Source organism: Oncorhynchus nerka, linkage group LG19, assembly GCF_034236695.1.
Source record: "Oncorhynchus nerka isolate Pitt River linkage group LG19, Oner_Uvic_2.0, whole genome shotgun sequence".
Classification (NCBI taxonomy): Eukaryota; Metazoa; Chordata; class Actinopteri; order Salmoniformes; family Salmonidae; genus Oncorhynchus; species Oncorhynchus nerka.
In genome coordinates this window covers 20149903-20176145 of record NC_088414.1, presented here as the reverse complement: position 1 = coordinate 20176145, position 26243 = coordinate 20149903, and the positions used below count along the sequence as shown (strand labels likewise).

At 42.0% G+C, this 26243-nt stretch overlaps 1 protein-coding gene across 7 annotated transcripts in view; it reads right to left on the bottom strand.

Moving 5' to 3' along the window:
* Positions 1-26243, bottom strand: part of LOC115146910 (dynamin-1-like) — a 107758-nt gene extending 81515 nt beyond the window's left edge. For all 7 annotated transcript variants that reach the window (XR_010459909.1, XR_010459910.1, XM_065004777.1 and 4 more), the window contains exon 1: positions 25825-26243. Coding sequence is in view for 5 of the 7 variants with exons in the window: in XM_065004777.1 (XP_064860849.1) it covers positions 25825-25985 (161 nt within the window). In the remaining 2 variants the exon portion in view is untranslated. The remainder of the gene's footprint in view (positions 1-25824) is intronic.

Below are 26243 nucleotides of genomic sequence, written 5' to 3'. Positions count from 1 at the left end.
CTTGTAGGGGACAGATGGCCCAAACTGCAGATCTCCTCCTCCCCCTTCTCCACTCCACTGCAGGTCCCCTCCTTCCCCAAAAACACCGCCATATGGACTATCCAGATGGGCGGAGCCGGCACCAACCAACCAGACCCTGTCACACACACCACACCAATCCATCTCCATCCCAAACGCTGCTTTGGCTGGGGGGATGGCTCAAGGCAAGGCATGGTTCCTGGGGTATCCACCCCACACACGTGCACACATTCATACATCTGCTACATACTTGCTGAAGGGGCTCAGTCGCACAAATGAGCAAACACGGATGGACACACACATGCACAAACCATCATGTAGCAATGCTGACAAGCATTCACCACATCAATAGCCTGTTATATGTGATTGCAGGGGAAAACAGAGTGAAGGAGTGGGTGTGTGTGTCCACCCCAGCCTGCCCCTCTCCCCCACCCCAGCCTGCACCTCTCCCCCACCCCAGCCTGCCCCTCTCCCCCACCCCAGCCTGCCCCTCTCCCCCACCCCAGCCTGCACCTCTCCTCCACCCCAGCCTGTACCTCTCCTCCACCCCAACCTGCCCCTCTCCCCCACCCCAGCCTGCCCCTCTCCCCCACCCCAGCCTGCCCCTCTCCCCCACCCCAGCCTGCCCCTCTCCCCCACCCCAGCCAGCACCTCTCCCGCACCCCAGCCTGCCCCTCTCCCCCACCCCAGCCTGCACCTCTCCCCCACCCCAGCCTGCACCTCTCCCCCACCCCAGCCTGCACCTCTCCCCACCCCAGCCTGCACCTCTCCCCCCACCCTAGCCTGCCCCTCCCCTCCACCCCAGCCTGCCACTCTCCTCCACCCAAGCCTGTACCTCTCCTCCACCCCAGCATGCACCTTTCCCCCACCCCAGCCTGCACCTCTCCCCCACCCCAGCCTGCCCCTCTCCCCCACCCCAGCCTGCCCCTCCCCTCCACCCCTGCCTGCCCCTCTCCTCCACCCAAGCCTGTACCTCTCCTACACCCAAGCCTGTACCTCTCCCCCACCCAAGCCTGTACCTCTCCTCCACCCAACATGTACCTCTCCTCCACCCATGCCTGTATCTCTCCTCCACCCAAGCCTGTATCTCTCCTCCACCCAAGCCTGTACCTCTCCTCCACCCAAGCCTGTACCTCTCCTCCACCCAAGCCTGTATCTCTCCTCCACCCAAGCCTGTATCTCTCCTCCACCCAAGCCTGTACCTCTCCTCCACCCAAGCCTGTACCTCTCCTCCACCCAAGCCTGTATCTCTCCTCCACCCAAGCCTGTATCTCTCCTCCACCCAAGCCTGTACCTCTCCTCCACCCAAGCCTGTACCTCTCCTCCACCAAGCCTGTATCTCTCCTCCACCCAAGCCTGTATCTCTCCTCCACCCAAGCCTGTACCTCTCCTCCACCCAAGCCTGTACCTCTCCTCCACCCAAGCCTGTATCTTGCCTCCACCCAAGCCTGTACCTCTCCTCCACCCAAGCCTGTATCTCTCCTCCACCCAAGCCTGTATCTCTCCTCCACCCAAGCCTGTATCTCTCCTCCACCCAAGCCTGTACCTCTCCTCCACCCAAGCCTGTACCTCTCCTCCACCCAAGCCTGTATCTCTCCTCCACCCAAGCCTGTATCTCTCCTCCACCCAAGCCTGCCCCTCCCCTCCACCCAAGCCTGTATCTCTCCTCCACCCAAGCCTGCATCTCTCCTCCACCCAAGCCTGTATCTCTCCTCCACCCAAGCCTGTATCTCTCCTCCACCCAAGCCTGTACCTCTCCTCCACCCAAGCCTGTATCTCTCCTCCACCCAAGCCTGTACCTCTCCTCCACCCAAGCCTGTACCTCTCCTCCACCCAAGCCTGCCCCTCCCCTCCACCCAAGCCTGCATCTCTCCTCCACCCAAGCCTGTATCTCTCCTCCACCCAAGCCTGTACCTCTCCTCCACCCCAGCCTGTCTCTCTCCTCCACCCCCACCTTCTCGGTCACGTATGGGCAGCTGTAATTATGGACAGTCCACCCATCTACCATCCGTCTAATCCCATTGGGAGACTCAACCCCTCCCCCTGTCTGGTGATAGCATACAAACACCCCAGCCTGCCCCTCTCCTCCACCTCTACTCAACCCCTCCCCCTGTCTGGTGATAGCATACAAACACCCCAGCCAGCGGCTATCCACTGTCAAAGCAAGGTCGACTATGAAGGCACTGAGCAGACAAACATATCCACCCATGAGGAAACTGTATAAACAAAAGATATTCAATATTATATTGTGTCTCTGCTGTGTATAAATACACACATACACACACCTGTACACCTGTACACACACACGGCCAATAGACCTGTCCAGCACTGACAACCTGCCAGGCATCTGCAGCAGAGCACCATTGACTCACACACATTTACTGCACACACACACACACACACACACACACACACACACACACACACACACACACACACACACACACACACACACACACACACACACACACACACACACACACACACACACACACACACACACACACACACACACACACACACACACACTGCAAAGCATGCCTATATGCACGTGAATATCCTGTGCCTTGCTTAGTGGAAACCCTGAGAGGGAGTTGTCGTTGTCTGACATTCAGCTTCGTAGACTGGAGGCTTTGTGAGGAAAAACAACAGAACCACAATGAGCTTTAGTCCAATAACAGTCCGATCATTTCCTCTCCATTGTTTTCTCCTACACAGTCACTCTGATTGATTCACAATAACATTACATACATTTATCTAAACCGACCTAGGGTCAACACATATTCAAAACACACGGTCCTGGTGGGACTTGAACCCACGACCTTAAGTGTTGCTAACACCATGCTCCAACACACTTAGCCAGCTGGGTGGAAATGATGATAGTGCCATACGGTGCTTTAAACTACAACACCAGTGGATCTCCTGCCAGTAATGATAATGTATTTGGTCTGGTCTGATAAGTCAAATAAAAAGGATTTTAGTTTGTCATATACTTGGTAAACAACAGGTGTTGACTAACAGTGAAATGCTTACTTACGGGCCCTTCCCTACAATGCATAATATCAGTCTTCAGCTGTAAATGTACAGACTACAGCCTGTAATCTAATCATGATCAATGGGGTGCAGCAATTACAGTCACGCTATGAATACGAGAACCAGAAAAGGCTATTTCACTATCCCCCAGGCCACAGCCTTAGTGGCTGAGATTGCTTGTTGTGTCGCCATGTACACCTCCAGATTACAGTCATTGTAGTGAAAGGGCCAATCAAACGGCTCGTTCTTGGCCGATGGCGTGCGCCCAGATTAAAGTAAGGGCGGGAGCCAATGAGAGTGCTGGTTGTTGGTGAGCTGTGTGTAGCCTCACAGATTAAATGTAATCCCTTTGAGCAGTGTAAAGGCAGCAAACCCAGCCCCACTCTCGCTCTCTCTTTCTTTCCTCTCACTCTTTCCCTCGTCTCTACCCCCTATCTTCCACTATATCTTGCTTATTTTACCCTCTCTCGCCAGAATCGTTTCACAAGCAACGACACAACTGCCTCTATCAGTTATCCTAAAAACAATAGCGTGTACAAAGTATAGACAACTGTAGGACTAGACCCACCTTCCACCAATAATAATAGGCCAACGTAAATGAAACGAGGCGACAAATAAAGTGACATGCAGTAATAAATATCTTAAAAGGGAAAAACAACGATCGCCAATAAATAGCCAAAGTAGACTACACTTCCCAGCAGTGCTAGCCAGTGAGTAGCCCATTATCTATTCGTGTCAGTCAGCCAGTAAAAGGCTATCTATCTACAGTATATCTTCGTTCGCACAGACTAGAAATAGGGTTATAGAAAGAGAGTCGGGCCATACTACAGCACCATACTGTCCTTCTTATGTTGGGGATACAGATCCTCCCTTGCATTTAGCATTCTTCACGTTGTGTAATATACTGTAACTCCACCCTGCTTTAATAATCTCTCCAATTGGACCAGTAGAGATGATTATTTTTTTGTTGACTTGTCAGCAAATGAGAGGAAGCCTACGCAGCCGAAGACACCATTTGACCTATTCTATTCTAAATGCTGCAAGCACCAGCACTCTAATAAACGTGTGCTCTCAAATTGGGTTCTCCAGAAGAGGACAGCGCAATCCACTCTGCAGTAAGCACTTCTTTGACCTAGAACAACTGCATCAGTAGAAATTGGTGGTGATCTGAGAAATAGATATCCCTATATCTTTCAATGAATCATTTATTTGGAAATCTGATGACGAGGCTCATATTTCGAGAGCAATACTTCACCTTAGAGGAAAGTACAGGCTCTGTACACCAAACAACCAGCAACCAACCCGTGTTCATCTGATAAGGACATATAAAATAACAGGGACAAATTCAACTAATCATTGCAATAGCAACTGTCGGAGGCATGGCACCAAGATGTTTGTAACTGATGTCTGTTCCCACCTGTACCTTGGGTACATTAGGTCACCCTTAGCGGTGACCGTGACAGGATAACAGTGTGTGTGAGGTCTCCACTACGAGCTTTCTGGTGAATGATGATTCATTGGTTTGTTTGTCTGGTAGGCAGAACGCCGCCTGCCTCCTGCACTCTCAATCATGAAGTTCTGTGGATGCTGTTGTCGGTTCACTGCGTGGGACAATCACTGTTCTTCACCTTGCACCTCTAAATAATACTTTATTGACACTGCCCAAATGCATGTTTTTGCAGTTTGGTTCTGACAGCAGTTTCCTTCATATTAGAAATTTTTCAATTGATTTGAAACCTGCCTTGAGGCCCTTTTGCACCGTTTGATATTTTAAAGTCCTCTGGTTTCAATAGGATTCTTTATATAGGTAGACTATTACCACCAATGAATGAATCATCCAGTAATAGTGGTGGTGGTACTCCCCTATACACTGGTCTGTGATCAGATTTCTCTACCTGTCCTGTTTCTAATTATTAAAGGCTAGAAAAGGAAACATGGGCCTGGATCAGTGCCCTAATTGCGACTTCCACCTCCACCCTGTGTATGGGCCACATGTCCCCCAGCTGGCTGTCTCTGTGCCAGGGTCTGCGGGCTAGTGTAGGTCCCTGCCTTAGTCAAGGTCTAGTGTTGCTGTGCTAATTAAACATGGGAGGAGATGGAGAGCGAGTGAGAGAGGGGCTGGGGGGTAGAGAAGAAGAGGGGAGGAGGAAGGACAGAGAGATTTCCGACACCTCTCATCTTCTACCCTGAAATCAGCCAATGGCTGTAAACAACAAAGGTTCCGGCATGCCAATATATATATATACATTTTATTTATTTATTTATTTTGGTTGGGGGCTAGAACTTGGTGCTCCGGTAATGCTTGCAGTCTATGACTTGGGTGGCTGGAGTCTTTGACAAATTTTCGGGCCTTCTTCTGACACCGCCTGGTATAGAGGTTCTGGATTGCAGAGAGCTCAGCCCCAGTGATGTACTGGGCCATAGGCAATACCCTTTGTAGCGCCTTATGATCGGATGCCAAGCAGTTGCCATACCAAGCAGTGATGCAGCTAATCAAGACGCTCTCAATTAGTGCAGCTGTAGAACTTTTTGAGGATCTAAGGGCCCATGCTTTTTTTTTCCTGAAGGGGTAGAGGCATTGTCATGCCCTCTTGATGAGTGTGTTGGTGTGTCTGGACCATGATAGGTCCTTAGTGATGTGGACACCGAGGAACGTGAAGACGTGGATGGGGACGTGCTTGGCCCTCCGTTTCCTGTAGTCCACTATCAGCTCTTTTGTCTTGTTGACATTGAGGGAGAGGTTGTGGACCTCCTCCCTATAGGCTGTCTCATCGTCGTTGGTGATCAGGCCTACCACGTTCTGCCGTCAGCAAACTAAATGATGGTTTTGGAGTCGTGGGCGGCCACGCAGTTGTGGGTAAACAGGAAGTACATGAGGGGACTAAGCATGCACCCCTGAGGGGCCCCCATGTTGAGGGTCAGTGTGCCTGATGTGGTGATCAGTCACAAGGATCATTCTGGACTCCAGAAGTCGTGGTGGTCGGATCCAGTACCTGGTGGTTTGGGAGGGATACGGTCCAGAGGAGCGGTGTCGGGTTCCGGTGGATGACATTCTAGATCCCAACATCATCCGAGATTTCCACATTCATCGTCCGGACCGGCCCACTCCTTGCATAGCAGGTATTTATAGGGTAGTGTCATAATGTTACCTCATCAGCATAGCAGGTACAGTATTGATATGGTAGTGTCATAATGTTACCTCATCAGCATAGCAGGTACAGTATTGATATGGTAGTGTCATAATGTTACCTCATCAGCATGACAGGTACAGTATTGATATGGTAGTGTCATAATGTTACCTCATCAGCATAGCAGGTATTTATAGGGTAGTGTCATAATGTTACCTCATCAGCATGGCAGGTACAGTATTGATATGGTAGTGTCATAATATTACCTCATCAGCATAGCAGGTATTTATAGGGTAGTGTCATAATGTTACCTCATCAGCATAGCAGGTACAGTATTGATATGGTAGTGTCATAATACCTTACCTCATCATCAGCATAGCAGGTACAGTATTGATATGGTAGTGTCATAATATTACCTCATCAGCATAGCAGGTATTTATAGGGTAGTGTCATAATGTTACCTCATCAGCATAGCAGGTATTTATAGGGTAGTGTCATAATGTTACCTCATCAGAATGGCAGGTACGGTATTGATATGGTAGTGTCATAATGTTACCTCATCAGCATGGCAGGTACAGTATTGATATGGTAGTGTCATAATGTTACCTCATCAGCATAGCATAATATGGTAGTGTCATAATGTAACCTCATCAGCATGGCAGGTACAGTAGATATGGTAGTGTCATAATGTAGCAGGTACAGTATTGATATGGTAGTGTCATAATGTAACCTCATCAGAATGGCAGGTACAGTATTGATATGGTAGTGTCATAATATTACCTCATCAGCATGGCAGGTACAGTATTGATATTCTAGTGTCATAATATTACCTCATCAGCATGGCAGGTACAGTATTGATAGGGTAGTGTCATAATGTAACCTCATCAGCATGGCAGGTACAGTATTGATATGGTAGTGTCATAATGTTACCTCATCAGCATGGCAGGTACAGTATTGATATGGTAGTGTCATAATGTTACCTCATCAGCATGGCAGGTACAGTATTGATATGGTAGTGTCATAATGTTACCTCATCAGCATGGCAGGTACAGTATTGATATGGTAGTGTCATAATGTTACCTCATCAGCATGGCAGGTACAGTATTGATATGGTAGTGTCATAATGTTACCTCATCAGCATAGCAGGTATTTATAGGGTAGTGTCATAATGTAACCTCATCAGCATGGCAGGTACAGTATTGATATGGTAGTGTCATAATATTACCTCATCAGCATAGCAGGTACAGTATTGATATGGTAGTGTCATAATGTAACCTCATCAGAATGGCAGGTACAGTATTGATATGGTAGTGTCATAATGTTACCTCATCAGCATGGCAGGTACAGTATTGATATGGTAGTGTCATAATGTAACCTCATCAGAATGGCAGGTACAGTATTGATATGGTAGTGTCATAATGTTACCTCATCAGCATGGCAGGTATTGATATGGTGTCATAATGTTACCTCATCAGCATGGCAGGTACAGTATTGATATGGTAGTGTCATAATGTTACCTCATCAGCATGGCAGGTACAGTATTGATATGGTAGTGTCATAATGTTACCTCATCAGCATGGCAGGTACAGTATTGATATGGTAGTGTCATAATGTTACCTCATCAGCATGGCAGGTACAGTATTGATATGGTAGTGTCATAATGTTAATCAGCTCAGGTCAGTATTGATGGTAGTGTCAGTTACCTCATCAGCATACAGTATTGATATGGTAGTGTCATAATGTTACCTCATCAGCCTACAGTATTGATATGGTAGTGTCATAATATTGATTACCATCAGCATGCAGGTACAGTATTGATAGGTAGTGTCATAATGTAACCTCATCAGAATGGATATGGTAGTGTCATAATGTTACCTCATCAGCATAGTAGTATTGATATGGTAGTGTCATAATGTAACCTCATCAGAATGGCAGGTACAGTATTGATATGGTAGTGTCATAATGTTACCTCATCAGCATGGCAGGTACAGTATTGATATGGTAGTGTCAGTGTCATAATGTAACCTCATCAGCATGGCAGGTACAGTATTGATATGGTAGTGTCATAATGTTACCTCATCAGCATGGCAGGTATTTGATAGGGTAGTGTCATAATGTAACCTCATCAGAATGGCAGGTACAGTATTGATATGGTAGTGTCATAATATTACCTCATCAGCATGGCAGGTACAGTATTGATATGGTAGTGTCATAATGTTACCTCAGGTACAGTATCAGTATTGATATGGTAGTGTCATAATATTACCTCATCAGCATGGCAGGTACAGTATTGATATGGTAGTGTCATAATGTTACCTCATCAGCATGGCAGGTATTTATAGGGTAGTGTCATAATGTTACCTCATCAGCATGGCAGGTACAGTATTGATATGGTAGTGTCATAATGTTACCTCATCAGCATAGCAGGTACAGTATTGATATGGTAGTGTCATAATGTTACCTCATCAGTATACAGTATTGATATGGTAGTGTCATAATGTTACCTCATCAGCATAGCAGGTACAGTATTGATATGGTAGTGTCATAATGTTACCTCATCAGCATAGCAGGTACAGTATTGATATGGTAGTGTCATAATGTTACCTCATCAGCATGGCAGGTACAGTATTGATATGGTAGTGTCATAATGTTACCTCATCAGCATAGCAGGTACAGTATTGATATGGTAGTGTCATAATGTTACCTCATCAGCATAGCAGGTACAGTATTGATATGGTAGTGTCATAATGTTACCTCATCAGCATGGTAGGTACAGTATTGATATGGTAGTGTCATAATGTTACCTCATCAGCATGGCAGGTACAGTATTGATATGGTAGTGTCATAATGTTACCTCATCAGCATGGCAGGTACAGTATTGATATGGTAGTGTCAGTTATCCATCATGGCAGGTATTTATAGGGTAGTGTCATGATACAGTATTGATATGGTAGTGTCATAATGTTACCTCATCAGCATAGCAGGTACAGTATTGATATGGTAGTGTCATAATGTTACCTCATCAGCATGGTAGGTACAGTATTGATATGGTAGTGTCATAATGTCATCAATGTACAGTATTGATATGGTAGTGTCATAATGTTACCTCATCAGCATAGCAGGTACAGTATTGATATGGTAGTGTCATAATGTTACCTCATCAGCAGTATTGATATGGTAGTGTCATAATGTTAGCAGGTACAGTATTGATATGGTAGTGTCATAATGTTACCTCATCAGCATGGCAGGTACAGTATTGATATGGTAGTGTCATAATGTTACCTCATCAGCATAGCAGGTACAGTATTGATATGGTAGTGTCATAATGTTACCTCATCAGCATAGCAGGTACAGTATTGATATGGTAGTGTCATAATGTTACCCCATCAGCATGGCAGGTACAGTATTGATATGATATGGTAGTGTCATAATGTTACCTCATCAGCATGGCAGGTACAGTATTGATATGGTAGTGGTACAGTATTGATATGGTAGTGTCATAATGTTACCTCATCAGTATGGTAGGTACAGTATTGATATGGTAGTGTCATAATGTTACCTCATCAGCATGGCAGGTACAGTATTGATATGGTAGTGTCATAATGTTACCTCATCAGCATGGCAGGTACAGTATTGATATGGTAGTGTCATAATGTTACCTCATCAGCATGGTAGGTACAGTATTGATATGGTAGTGTCATAATGTTACCTCATCAGCATGGCATGTATTTATAGGGTAGTGTCATAATGTTACCTCATCAGCATAGCGTCATGTCTCTCCTCCTTTACTATTAGCAAGCGTGTGGAATGTCATTCACCTATTCACTTCAGCACACTAAGGCAATTCCACTACGCTTGCTGATGAACCTATGGGCTCACTCGTGCAATAATACGTTTCCTTTCTTTCAACCAATGGACATAAATCTGGGGGAGTATTTACAGTGCCTTGAGAAAGTATTCACACCCCTTGACTTTTTCCACATTTTGTTGTTACAAAGTGGGATTAAAAAAAAGAGTTGTCTTTTTTTGTCAGGTCATAAGACTCCTGAACAGGTAATCAGATAGTTACCCGGACTTTTTGCATTGTGTGCCCCCCCCCTCCCCCCCAACCCCTCTTTTACGCTGCTGCTATTCTCTGTTCATCTTATATGCATAGTCACTTTAACTATACATTCATGTACATACTACCTCAATTGGCCCAACCAACCAGTACTCCTGCACATTGGCTAACCGGGCTATCTGCATTGTGTCCCACCACCCACCACCCGCCAACCCCTCTTTTATGCTACTGCTACTCTCTGTTTATCATATATGCATAGTCACTTTAACCATATCTATATGTACATACTGCCTCAATCAGCCTGACTAACCAGTGCCTGTATATAGCCTCGCTACTGTTATAGTCTCACTACTGTATATAGCCTCGCTACTGTTATAGTCTCACTACTGTATATAGCCTCGCTACTGTTATAGTCTCACTACTGTATATAGCCTCGCTACTGTTATAGTCTCACTACTGTATATAGCCTCGCTACTGTTATAGTCTCACTACTGTATATAGCCTCGCTACTGTTATAGTCTCACTACTGTAAATAGCCTCGCTACTGTTATAGTCTTACTACTGTATATAGCCTCGCTACTGTTATAGTCTCACTACTGTATATAGCCTCGCTACTGTTGTAGTCTCACTACTGTATATAGCCTCGCTACTGTTATAGTCTCACTACTGTTATAGTCTCACTACTGTATGTAGCATCGATACTGTTATAGTCTTACTACTGTATGTAGCCTCGCTACTGTTATAGTCTTACTACTGTATGTAGCCTCGCTACTGTTATAGTCTCTCTACTGTTATAGTCTTACTACTGTATATAGCCTCTCTACTGTTATAGTCTTACTACTGTATGTAGCCTCGATACTGTTATAGTCTTACTACTGTATGTAGCCTCTCTACTGTTATAGTCTTACTACTGTTATAGCCTCGCTACTGTATAGTCTTACTACTGTATGTAGCCTCGATACTGTTATAGTCTTACTACTGTATGTAGCCTCGATACTGTTATAGTCTCACTAATGTATATAGCCTCGCTACTGTATATAGCCTCGCTACTGTTATAGTCTCACTACTGTTATAGTCTCACTACTGTATATAGCCTCTCTACTGTATATAGCCTCTCTACTGTTATAGCCTCTCTACTGTATATAGCCTCGCTACTGTATAGTCTTACTACTGTATATAGCCTCTCTACTGTATATAGCCTCTCTACTGTTATAGTCTCACTACTGTATATAGCCTCTCTACTGTATATAGCCTCGCTACTGTATAGTCTCACTACTGTATATAGCCTCTCTACTGTATATAGCCTCTCTACTGTTATAGCCTCGATAATGTTATAGTCTTACTACTGTATGTAGCCTCGCTACTGTTATAGTCTCACTACTGTATATAGCCTCTCTACTGTTATAGTCTCACTACTGTTATAGTCTCACTACTGTATATAGCCTCTCTACTGTTATAGTCTCACTACTGTTATAGTCTCACTACTGTTATAGCCTAGCTACTGTTATAGTCTCACTACTGTATATAGCCTCTCTACTGTTATAGTCTCACTACTGTTATAGTCTCACTACTGTATATAGCCTCTCTACTGTTATAGTCTCACTACTGTTATAGCCTCGCTACTGCTATAGTCTCACTACTGTTATAGCCTCGCTACTGTTATAGTCTCACTACTGTATATAGCCACTCTACTGTTATAGTCTTACTACTGTATGTAGCATCGATACTGTTATAGTCTCACTACTGTATGTAGCCTCGCTACTGTTATAGTCTCACTACTGTATATAGTCTCTCTACTGTTATAGTCTTACTACTGTATATAGCCTCTCTACTGTTATAGTCTTACTACTGTATGCAGCCTCGATACTGTTATAGTCTTACTACTGTATGTAGCCTCGATACTGTTATATTCTCACTAATGTATATAGCCTCGCTACTGTATATAGCCTCGCTACTGTTATAGTCTCACTACTGTTATATTCTCACTACTGTTATAGTCTTACTACTGTATATAGCCTCTCTACTGTATATAGCCTCTCTACTGTATATAGCCTCGCTACTGTATAGTCTCACTACTGTATATAGCCTCTCTACTGTATATAGCCTCTCTACTGTATATAGCCTCGCTACTGTATAGTCTTACTACTGTATTTAGCCTCGCTACTGTATAGTCTTACTACTGTATGTAGCCTCGATACTGTTATAGTCTCACTACTGTATATAGCCTCTCTACTGTTATAGTCTCACTACTGTATATAGTCTCACTACTGTTATAGTCTCACTACTGTATATAGCCTCTCTACTGTATATAGCCTCTCTACTGTATATAGCCTCTCTAATGTTATAGTCTCACTACTGTTATAGTCTCACTACTGTATATAGCCTCGCTACTGTTATAGTCTCACTACTGTATATAGCCTCGCTACTGTTATAGTCTTACTACTGTATATAGCCTCGCTACTGTTATAGCCTCGCTACTGTTATAGCCTCGATACTGTATATAGCCTCGCTAGTGTTATAGTCTTACTACTGTATATAGTCTCGCTACTGTTATAGTCTCACTACTGTTATAGCCTCGCTACTGCTATAGTCTCACTACTGTATATAGCCTCGCTACTGTTATAGTCTCACTACTGTTATAGTCTCACTACTGTATGTAGCCTCGCTACTGTTATAGCCTCGCTACTGTTATAGTCTTACTACTGTCTATAGCCTCGCTACTGTTATAGTCTCACTACTGTATATAGCCTCGCTACTGTTATAGCCTCGCTACTGTTATAGTCTCACTACTGTATATAGCCTCACTACTGTTATAGTCTTACTACTGTATATAGCCTCGCTACTGTTATAGCCTCGCTACTGTTATAGTCTCACTACTGTATATAGCCTCTCTACTGTTATAGTCTTACTACTGTATATAGCCTCTCTACTGTTATAGTCTCACTACTGTATATAGCCTCTCTACTGTTATAGTCTTACTACTGTATGTAGCATCGATACTGTTATAGTCTCACTACTGTATGTAGCCTCGCTACTGTTATAGTCTCACTACTGTATATAGCCTCTCTACTGTTATAGTCTTACTACTGTATATAGCCTCTCTACTGTTATAGCCTCACTACTGTGTATAGCCTCTACTGTTATAGTCTTACTACTGTATGTAGCCTCTCTACTGTTATAGTCTTACTACTGTATATAGCCTCTCTACTGTTATGGTCTTACTACTGTATATAGCCTCTCTACTGTTATGGTCTTACTACTGTATATAGCCTCTCTACTGTTATAGTCTTACTACTGTATATAGCCGCTCTACTGTTATAGTCTCACTACTGTATATAGCCTCTCTACTGTTATGGTCTTACTACTGTATATAGCCTCTCTACTGTTATGGTCTTACTACTGTATATAGCCTCTCTACTGTTATAGTCTCACTACTGTATATAGCCTCTCTACTGTTATGGTCTCACTACTGTATATAGCCTCTCTACTGTTATGGTCTTACTACTGTATATAGCCTCTCTACTGTTATGGTCTCACTACTGTATATAGCCTCTCTACTGTTATAGTCTCACTACTGTATATAGCCTCTCTACTGTTATGGTCTCACTACTGTATATAGCCTCTCTACTGTTATGGTCTCACTACTGTATATAGCCTCTCTACTGTTATGGTCTCACTACTGTATATAGCCTCTCTACTGTTATGGTCTCACTACTGTATATAGCCTCTCTACTGTTATAGTCTCACTACTGTATATAGCCTCTCTACTGTTATAGTCTCACTACTGTATATAGCCTCTCTACTGTTATGGTCTTACTACTGTATATAGCCTCTCTACTGTTATAGTCTCACTACTGTATATAGCCTCTCTACTGTTATAGTCTTACTACTGTATATAGCCTCTCTACTGTTATAGTCTTACTACTGTATGTAGCCTCTCTACTGTATATAGCCTCGCTACTGTATAGTCTTACTACTGTATGTAGCCTCGATACTGTTATAGTCTCACTAATGTATATAGCCTCGCTACTGTATATAGCCTCGCTACTGTTATAGTCTCACTACTGTTATAGTCTCACTACTGTTATAGTCTCACTACTGTATATAGCCTCTCTACTGTATATAGCCTCTCTACTGTTATAGTCTTACTACTGTATGTAGCCTCTCTACTGTTATAGTCTTACTACTGTTATAGCCTCTCTACTGTTATAGTCTTACTACTGTATGTAGCCTCTCTACTGTATATAGCCTCGCTACTGTATAGTCTTACTACTGTATGTAGCCTCGATACTGTTATAGTCTTACTACTGTATGTAGCCTCGATACTGTTATAGTCTCACTAATGTATATAGCCTCGCTACTGTATATAGCCTCGCTACTGTTATAGTCTCACTACTGTTATAGTCTCACTACTGTTATAGTCTCACTACTGTATATAGCCTCTCTACTGTATATAGCCTCGCTACTGTTATAGTCTCACTACTGTATGTAGCCTCTCTACTGTTATAGTCTTACTATTGTATGTAGCCTCGCTACTGTATAGTCTTACTATTGTATGTAGCCTCGATACTGTTATAGTCTTACTACTGTATGTAGCCTCGATACTGTTATAGTCTTACTACTGTATGTAGCCTCGCTACTGTATAGTCTTACTACTGTATGTAGCCTCGATACTGTTATAGTCTTACTACTGTATGTAGCCTCGCTACTGTATAGTCTTACTACTGTATGTAGCCTCGCTACTGTATAGTCTTACTACTGTATGTAGCCTCGCTACTGTATAGTCTTACTACTGTATGTAGCCTCGATACTGTTATAGTCTTACTACTGTATGTAGCCTCGCTACTGTATAGTCTTACTACTGTATGTAGCCTCGATACTGTTATAGTCTTACTACTGTATGTAGCCTCGCTACTGTATAGTCTTACTACTGTATGTAGCCTCGCTACTGTATAGTCTTACTACTGTATGTAGCCTCGATACTGTTATAGTCTTACTACTGTATGTAGCCTCGATACTGTTATAGTCTCACTAATGTATATAGCCTCGCTACTGTATATAGCCTCGCTACTGTTATAGTCTCACTACTGTTATAGTCTCACTACTGTTATAGTCTCACTACTGTATGTAGCCTCGATACTGTTATAGTCTTACTACTGTATGTAGCCTCGCTACTGTTATAGTCTCACTACTGTATATAGCCTCTCTACTGTTATAGTCTCACTACTGTTATAGTCTCACTACTGTATATAGCCTCTCTACTGTTATAGTCTCACTACTGTTATAGTCTCACTACTGTATATAGCCTCTCTACTGTTATAGTCTCACTACTGTTATAGCCTCGCTACTGTTATAGTCTCACTACTGTATATAGCCTCTCTACTGTTATAGTCTCACTACTGTTATAGTCTCACTACTGTATATAGCCTCTCTACTGTTATAGTCTCACTACTGTTATAGCCTCACTACTGCTATAGTCTCACTACTGTTATAGCCTCACTACTGTTATCGTCTCACTACTGTATATAGCTCTACTGTTATAGTCTTACTACTGTATGTAGCATCGATACTGTTATAGTCTCACTACTGTATGTAGCCTCGCTACTGTTATAGTCTCACTACTGTATATAGTCTCTCTACTGTTATAGTCTTACTACTGTATATAGCCTCGCTACTGTTATAGCCTCGCTACTGTTATGGTCTTACTACTGTATATAGCCTCTCTACTGTTATAGTCTTACTACTGTATATAGCCGCTCTACTGTTATAGTCTCACTACTGTATATAGCCTCTCTACTGTTATGGTCTTACTACTGTATATAGCCTCTCTACTGTTATGGTCTTACTACTGTATATAGCCTCTCTACTGTTATAGTCTCACTACTGTATATAGCCTCTCTACTGTTATGGTCTCACTACTGTATATAGCCTCTCTACTGTTATGGTCTTACTACTGTATATAGCCTCTCTACTGTTATGGTCTCACTACTGTATATAGCCTCTCTACTGTTATAGTCTCACTACTGTATATAGCCTCTCTACTGTTATGGTCTCACTACTGTATATAGCCTCTCTACTGTTATGGTCTCACTACTGTATATAGCCTCTCTACTGTTATGGTCTCACTACTGTATATAGCCTCTCTACTGTTATGGTCTCACTACTGTATATAGCCTCTCTACTGTTATAGTCTCACTACTGTATATAGCCTCTACTGTTATAGTCTCACTACTGTATATAGCCTCTCTACTGTTATGGTCTTACTACTGTATATAGCCTCTCTACTGTTATAGTCTCACTACTGTATATAGCCTCTCTACTGTTATAGTCTTACTACTGTATATAGCCTCTCTACTGTTATAGTCTTACTACTGTATGTAGCCTCTCTACTGTATATAGCCTCGCTACTGTATAGTCTTACTACTGTATGTAGCCTCGATACTGTTATAGTCTCACTAATGTATATAGCCTCGCTACTGTATATAGCCTCGCTACTGTTATAGTCTCACTACTGTTATAGTCTCACTACTGTTATAGTCTCACTACTGTATATAGCCTCTCTACTGTATATAGCCTCTCTACTGTTATAGTCTTACTACTGTATGTAGCCTCTCTACTGTTATAGTCTTACTAATGTTATAGCCTCTCTACTGTTATAGTCTTACTACTGTATGTAGCCTCTCTACTGTATATAGCCTCGCTACTGTATAGTCTTACTACTGTATGTAGCCTCGATACTGTTATAGTCTTACTACTGTATGTAGCCTCGATACTGTTATAGTCTCACTAATGTATATAGCCTCGCTACTGTATATAGCCTCGCTACTGTTATAGTCTCACTACTGTTATAGTCTCACTACTGTTATAGTCTCACTACTGTATATAGCCTCTCTACTGTATATAGCCTCGCTACTGTTATAGTCTCACTACTGTATGTAGCCTCTCTACTGTTATAGTCTTACTATTGTATGTAGCCTCGCTACTGTATAGTCTTACTATTGTATGTAGCCTCGATACTGTTATAGTCTTACTACTGTATGTAGCCTCGATACTGTTATAGTCTTACTACTGTATGTAGCCTCGCTACTGTATAGTCTTACTACTGTATGTAGCCTCGATACTGTTATAGTCTTACTACTGTATGTAGCCTCGCTACTGTATAGTCTTACTACTGTATGTAGCCTCGCTACTGTATAGTCTTACTACTGTATGTAGCCTCGCTACTGTATAGTCTTACTACTGTATGTAGCCTCGATACTGTTATAGTCTTACTACTGTATGTAGCCTCGCTACTGTATAGTCTTACTACTGTATGTAGCCTCGATACTGTTATAGTCTTACTACTGTATGTAGCCTCGCTACTGTATAGTCTTACTACTGTATGTAGCCTCGCTACTGTATAGTCTTACTACTGTATGTAGCCTCGATACTGTTATAGTCTTACTACTGTATGTAGCCTCGATACTGTTATAGTCTCACTAATGTATATAGCCTCGCTACTGTATATAGCCTCGCTACTGTTATAGTCTCACTACTGTTATAGTCTCACTACTGTTATAGTCTCACTACTGTATGTAGCCTCGATACTGTTATAGTCTTACTACTGTATGTAGCCTCGCTACTGTTATAGTCTCACTACTGTATATAGCCTCTCTACTGTTATAGTCTCACTACTGTTATAGTCTCACTACTGTATATAGCCTCTCTACTGTTATAGTCTCACTACTGTTATAGTCTCACTACTGTATATAGCCTCTCTACTGTTATAGTCTCACTACTGTTATAGCCTCGCTACTGTTATAGTCTCACTACTGTATATAGCCTCTCTACTGTTATAGTCTCACTACTGTTATAGTCTCACTACTGTATATAGCCTCTCTACTGTTATAGTCTCACTACTGTTATAGCCTCGCTACTGCTATAGTCTCACTACTGTTATAGCCTCGCTACTGTTATCGTCTCACTACTGTATATAGCCTCTCTACTGTTATAGTCTTACTACTGTATGTGGCATCGATACTGTTATAGTCTCACTACTGTATGTAGCCTCGCTACTGTTATAGTCTCACTACTGTATATAGTCTCTCTACTGTTATAGTCTTACTACTGTATATAGCCTCGCTACTGTTATAGCCTCGCTACTGTTATAGCCTCGCTACTGTATATAGCCTCGCTACTGTTATAGTCTTACTACTGTATATAGTCTCGCTACTGTTATAGTCTCACTACTGTTATAGCCTCGCTACTGCTATAGTCTCACTACTGTATATAGCCTCGCTACTGTTATAGTCTCACTACTGTTATAGTCTCACTACTGTATGTAGCCTCGCTACTGTTATAGCCTCGCTACTGTTATAGTCTTACTACTGTCTATAGCCTCGCTACTGTTATAGTCTCACTACTGTATATAGCCTCGCTACTGTTATAGTCTTACTACTGTCTATAGCCTCGCTACTGTTATAGTCTCACTACTGTATATAGCCTCGCTACTGTTATAGCCTCGCTACTGTTATAGTCTCACTACTGTATATAGCCTCGCTACTGTTATAGCCTCGCTACTGTTATAGTCTCACTACTGTATATAGCCTCGCTGCTGTTGTAGCCTCACTACTGTATGTAGCTTCGCTACTGTTATAGCCTCGCTACTGTTATAGTCTCACTACTGTATATAGCCTCGCTACTGTTATAGCCTCGCTACTGTTATAGTCTCACTACTGTATATAGACTCGCTACTGTATATAGCCTCGCTACTGTTATAGTCTCACTACTGTATATAGACTCGCTACTGTATATAGCCTCGCTACTGTTATAGTCTTACTACTGTATATAGACTCGCTACTGTATGTAGCTTCGCTACTGTTATAGTCTTACTACTTTTATAGCCTCTCTACTGTTATAGCCTCGCTACTGTTATAGTCTCACTACTGTTATAGTCTCACTACTGTATATAGCCTCTCTACTGTTATAGCCTCGCTACTGTTATAGTCTCACTACTGTATATAGCCTCTCTACTGTTATAGCCTTACTACTGTTATAGTCTTACTACTGTTTATAGCCTCTCTACTGTTATAGTCTTACTACTGTATGTAGCCTCTCTACTGTTATAGTGTCACTGCTGTATATAGCCTCTCTACTGTTATAGTCTTACTACTGTATATAGTCTCTCTACTGTTATGGTCTTACTACTGTATGTAGCCTCTCTACTGTTATAGTCTTACTAATGTATATAGTCTCTCTACTGTTATGGTCTTACTACTGTTATAGCCTCTCTACTGTTATAGTCTTACTACTGTATATAGTCTCTCTACTGTTATGGTCTCACTACTGTATGTAGCCTCTCTACTGTTATAGTCTTACTGCTGTATGTAGCCTCTCTACTGTTATAGTCTTACTACTGTATATAGTCTCTCTACTGTTATAGTCTTACTACTGTATATAGTCTCTCTACTGTTATGGTCTCACTACTGTATGTAGCCTCTCTACTGTTATAGTCTTACTGCTGTATGTAGCCTCTCTACTGTTATAGTCTTACTACTGTATGTAGCCTCTCTACTGTTATAGTCTTACTACTGTATGTAGCCTCTCTACTGTTATAGTCTCACTACTGTATATAGCCTCTCTACTGTTAGTCTCACTACTGTATATAGCCTCTCTACTGTTAGTCTCACTACTGTATATAGCCTCTCTACTGTTATAGTCTCACTACTGTATATAGTCTCACTACTGTATGTAGCCTCTCTACTGTTATAGTCTTACTACTGTATGTAGCCTCTCTACTGTTATAGTCTCACTACTGTATATAGCCTCTCTACTGTTAGTCTCACTACTGTATATAGCCTCTCTACTGTTAGTCTCACTACTGTATATAGCCTCTCTACTGTTATAGTCTCACTACTGTATATAGACTCGCTACTGTATATAGCCTCGCTACTATTATAGTCTTACTACTGTATATAGACTCGCTACTGTATGTAGCTTCGCTACTGTTATAGTCTTACTACTTTTATAGCCTCTCTACTGTTATAGCCTCGCTACTGTTATAGTCTCACTACTGTTATAGTCTCACTACTGTATATAGCCTCTCTACTGTTATAGCCTCGCTACTGTTATAGTCTCACTACTGTATATAGCCTCTCTACTGTTATAGCCTTACTACTGTTATAGTCTTACTACTGTTTATAGCCTCTCTACTGTTATAGTCTTACTACTGTATGTAGCCTCTCTACTGTTATAGTGTCACTGCTGTATATAGCCTCTCTACTGTTATAGTCTTACTACTGTATATAGTCTCTCTACTGTTATGGTCTTACTACTGTATGTAGCCTCTCTACTGTTATAGTCTTACTAATGTATATAGTCTCTCTACTGTTATGGTCTTACTACTGTTATAGCCTCTCTACTGTTATAGTCTTACTACTGTATATAGTCTCTCTACTGTTATGGTCTCACTACTGTATGTAGCCTCTCTACTGTTATAGTCTTACTGCTGTATGTAGCCTCTCTACTGTTATAGTCTTACTACTGTATATAGTCTCTCTACTGTTATAGTCTTACTACTGTATATAGCCTCTCTACTGTTATAGTCTCACTACTGTATATAGTATCTCTACTGTTATAGTCTCACTACTGTTATAGTCTTACTACTGTATATAGTCTCTCTACTGTTATGGTCTCACTACTGTATGTAGCCTCTCTACTGTTATAGTCTTACTGCTGTATGTAGCCTCTCTACTGTTATAGTCTTACTACTGTATGTAGCCTCTCTACTGTTATAGTCTTACTACTGTATGTAGCCTCTCTACTGTTATAGTCTCACTACTGTATATAGCCTCTCTACTGTTAGTCTCACTACTGTATATAGCCTCTCTACTGTTAGTCTCACTACTGTATATAGCCTCTCTACTGTTATAGTCTCACTACTGTATATAGTCTTACTACTGTATATAGCCTCTCTACTGTTATAGTCTCTCTACTGTATATAGCCTCTCTACTGTTATAGTCTTACTACTGTATATAGCCTCTCTACTGTTAGTCTCACTACTGTATATAGCCTCTCTACTGTTATAGTCTCACTACTGTATATAGTCTCACTACTGTATGTAGCCTCTCTACTGTTATAGTCTTACTACTGTATGTAGCTACTGTTTTTTTTCACTGTCTTTTTTACTGTTGTTTTTATTTATTTACTTATCTATTGTTCACCTAATACCTTTTTTTCATTGTTGGTTAGAGCCTGTAAGTAAGCATTTCACTGTAAGTCTACACCTGATGTATTCGGCGCACGTGACAAATAAACTTTGATTGGATTTGATCTACTCAAAATCATTCGTAATGTCAACGTGGAAAAGAAATTCAAACATTTGTAAAAGAAAAGATGTGAAAAATAAACCACTAATATACAGTATCTTGAGAATTCAACCCCCTGAGTCAATACATGTTAGAATCACCTTTGGAAGCGATTACAACTGTGAGTCTTTCTGGGTGAGTCTATAAGAGCTTTGCACATCTGGATTGGGAAGAATTTGCCCATCCTTTTAAAAATTATTCTCTGTCAAATTGGTTGTTGATCATTAGTAGAAAACCATTTTCAGGTCTTGCCATAGATTTTCAAGCAGATTTAAGTCAAAACTGTAACTCGGCCACTTCACAGACTTCTTGGTAAGTAACTCCCACGTAGATTTGGCCTTGTGTTTTTGTCACGCCCTGGTCTATTTCACCTGTCCCTGTGATTGTCTCCACCCCCTCCAGGTGTCGCTTATTTTCCCCAATGTATTTAACCCTGTGTTTCCTGTCTCTCTGTGCCAATTCGTCTTGTATGTTTTCCAAGTCAACCAGCCTTTTTCCTGTTCTCCTGCTTTTTGTATTTTCCTTAGTCCTCCCGGTTTTGACCCTTGCCTGTTTCTGAACTTTGTACTTTGCCTGACCATTCTGCCTGCCTTGACTGTCTGCCACTCTGCCACTCTGTACCTCCTGGACTCTGATCTGGTTTTGACATTTTTGCCTGTCCACAACCATTCTCTTGCCTACTCTTTATGGATTAATAAACATTGTTAGACTCAAACCATCTGCCTCCTGTGACAGCATCTGGGTCTCGCCTTGTGTCATGATAGTTTTAGGTTATTGTCCCGCTGGTCGAAAGCAGACTGAACCAGGTTTTCCTCTAGGATTTTCCCTGTGCTTAGCTCAATTCCGTTTCTTTTTATCCTGAAACTCCCCGGTCCTTAATGATTACAAGCATACCCATTACATGATGCAGCCACCACTATCGTTGAAAATATGAGGAGTAGCACTCAGTAATGCGTTGTATTTGATTTGCCCCAAACATAAGGGAAACACTTTGTATTCAGGACATAACGGGAATTGCTTTGCCACAGGTGTTATAACAACTGTTTGATGAATCGTGTCATTTTACATCTTCCTGCAAGTCATCACATCGAGGAAATATTTTGAGGAATGACGAATTCTAAATAGGAAATGTGCCTCTACAGCATATCTCAATGCAATATGAAACTCAGAATTGGGATCAGCAAAATGTTAAGATTGTTGTCATGGCTGTGTAAAGTCAGTTACCAACTCTCATCACTGTTCACATCCTATATCATGTAATTATTGTTATTTTGTACCTCTTATGACAGTTGTTAAGTAAAGTGTTTACACACTTTCATAAGACTGTGGCCTGAGACTCTGCGTCTCCCTCTCACTCTCTCTCTCTTTCTCTCTCTATCCATCTCTCTGCATTTACACACTTTCATAATAACTACTTCGCTTTCTCTCTTTGCTTTAATCTCTCAGTGTTTCTACAGTTTCCTGTAAAGCCAATGATGTCACCATGGGGTCAAGGGAGTGAATGGACTGACAAAACATGGTCAGGTGGTCTCCTAGTTCTTTAGGAAACGCCAGTGCCAACAGAATGGTCACCTGTCCACACGTCCAGACAGGCGGTGTCTCTGTCTGCATCCACACTATGAGCCACCACCATTCTACACGCTGACAGATTCTATTCAAAGTCAAAAGGATAAACAGCAAGCAGCTTAATGAAGGCCAACAGATTAGAGTAGGGCCCCAGTAGAAAGAGAGAATTAAATTATTGTGAGAGGGAGAGTAGGATTGACAGTGAGAGAGTGTGTAAACACATGTGCATTGTGTATGTATGTATGTATGTATGTATGTATGTATGTATGTATGTATGTATGTATGTATGTATGTATGTATGTATGTATGTATGTATGTATGTATGTATGTACACTACCCTTCAAAAGTTTGGGGTCACTTAGAAATATCCTTGTTTTTGAACGAAAAGCACATTTTTTGTCCATTAGAATAAAATAAAATTGATCAGAAATACAGTGTAGACATTAATGTTGTAAATGACTATTGTAGCTGGAAACGGCTGATTTGTAATGGAATATCTACATAGGCGTACAGAGGCCCATTATCAGCAACCATCACTCCTGTGTTCTGATGGCACATTGTGTTAGCTAATCCAAGTTTATCATTTTAAAAGGCTAATTGATCATTAGAAAACCCTTTTGCAATTAAGTTAGCACAGTTGAAAACTGTTGTTCTGATTTTAAAGAAGCAATGAAGGCCATTTTGAGCCTGTAATCAAACCCACAAATTCTGACGCTCCAGATACTCAACTAGTCTAAAGAAGGCCAGTTTTATTGCTTCTTTAATCAGGACAACAGTTTTCAGCTGTGCTAACATAATTGCAAAAGGGTTTTCTAATGATAATTTAGCCTTTTAAAACCATAAACTTGGATTAGCTAACACAACATGCCGTTGGAACACAGGAGTGATGGTTGCTGATAATAGGCCTCTGTACGGTTACGTAGATATTCCATCAAATCTGCCGTTTCCAGCTACAATAGTCATTTACAACATTAACAATGTCTACACTGTATTTCTGATCAATTTGAACTTATTTTAATGGACAAAAAATTAGCTTTTCTTTCAAAAACAAGGACATTTCTAAGTGATCCCAAATCTTTGAACGGTTGTGTATGTATGGGTGTATGTATGGGTGTATGTGTGTACGTGTGAGCAAACACAACAAGTTTGGTGTGTATGTGTGTGTGCGTGTGCGTGTGCACGTGTGTGTGTGCGCGTGTGTGTGTGTATAAAAGTGTTAGAAAACAGAAAACTGAAAACAGCAGGGAGGGGGTGCGGCAGTAGTGTGTGATTAGGAAGACCCAGGTGACGTCATTGCATCTGGTCAGGGAGAGTAGACCGCATGATGGTACATTCTGCTAGTCAGCAGGCAATTCATTGCGTCGAGACTGCAGTATGCATCTTCATAGGCACTTACAGTATAAACTTGTCAGGATGACAATGCTGCTGAGAACACGTATCATTCATATTGACCAGGGCATCCAACTGTTCCCATTGACATTACAAAAGAAATGTGTAGGCTGTGTGATTTTGTCAAATAAAGCAAAGCATTGTATTGTGAAATTTGCAACAGCCAAGGGAGGCCTGACAATCAGTCAGTCACCTATCATATCGCCCGGTGCTGAGCGGGTGCACCAGCCAAGCTAAGCACTAACAGATGGATGGGGAGCCGACATCGAAGGGCTCAAAGCGACTCTCCCTTCCTTCTCCTCTCCATGTATTTTCGCAAGGTCATCCTGCAGCATAGCGGGGTTGTGTCCCCGGAGAACTGTGGTTTATCCATCATCAACACCGTGACAGTCGTGACAGGGACTATGACATAATTCATGTTATGTATTCATTCACATCTCACATTAGGTGTACCCTAATCCGTAAATGACTGAAGGTCAGATACACATAATATCTATCCTCTGTGGTCTGTGTTTAGTTTATGAACGACAAAATGGCAACCCTGTCTGAGAAACAACCACACATTAGACTTTCTTGTTGGAATTGTGTGCTTACAAGGTGCCTATGAAATATTGGGCAGTGGCCTTCAATGCGCTATGCGACCTGAGCGTGGAAGAGCCCACGAGAGGATGGGGGGAAATGCACACCGTATTCAACCCAATTAAACTGGTACATTATGATGTCTTTAATCATAAGAACTGGAAACCTCCAATATGCAATTTGTAGTATCAAAGGAAATACAACATGTTGGGGGATTATTTTATATCTACTGTAAAGTTGTACTATGACAAATATTAGAATAGCACCATAGAGAAATACATAATTGGCCAATAAGGATTACAATTATTATAGATTAAGCTTAAATACAATAGTTTTATCATAGGGAGCACAAACAACAAAATCCAACGTCCATTTTGGTTTGGTATTCTATTCTGCCAATGCATATAATGCAGCAATTAGCACATGAAAGGTTTTATGTAACCAAATAAGCTGTTTACGTTTATTATGCGTGAAGAGGAGAGACTGGTGATTCAAGACAGCAATTTCAGCAAGTCGTCTAAATGTAATACATTCGATATAATTGTGAGGTTATCTAATGGATCTCAATGGCTGTAAATCAAGGGATGGGGTTGGGTGGGGGGTATGGTAGTGCTGGGTCTAGATAGGTGTGTAAGAACGAGTGCAGCCTAGGAGGCTTTGATCATGGAGGGATGCATTTGCGTACAGAAACACAAAACCACTTACTTCCCAACGAAGTTCTCCAACACCGAGCTTTTCCCTGCACTCTGCCCGCCGACCACAGCGATTTGAGGTAGATCCAACTGGGAATTCTGACCGATAGCCGAGAAGGCATCTTGCATTTTATTCACAAGGGGAATAAGGTCTTCCATCCCCCGGTTCCCCATGATTGCAAGGGATTCGGTCGCTCCTTCTTAGTAGAAACAAATTAGGGAAAGCGTTCTCCCTCGGAACCGAGCGCTTGTCGCCCCCTTTATCACCCTTCCGTTATGAGGGTGTTTCAACGTTTGGAATCCGCCTTCTATATAAATATTGCTTGCACCCTCATTGATTCCCCCTTTCCCGGTGTCCCCTCTACACAGAACGCTTCTCCTCTCCTCACTCTGCTCTACAGCTATACGCAACTCTCTACCACGCAGCACCGA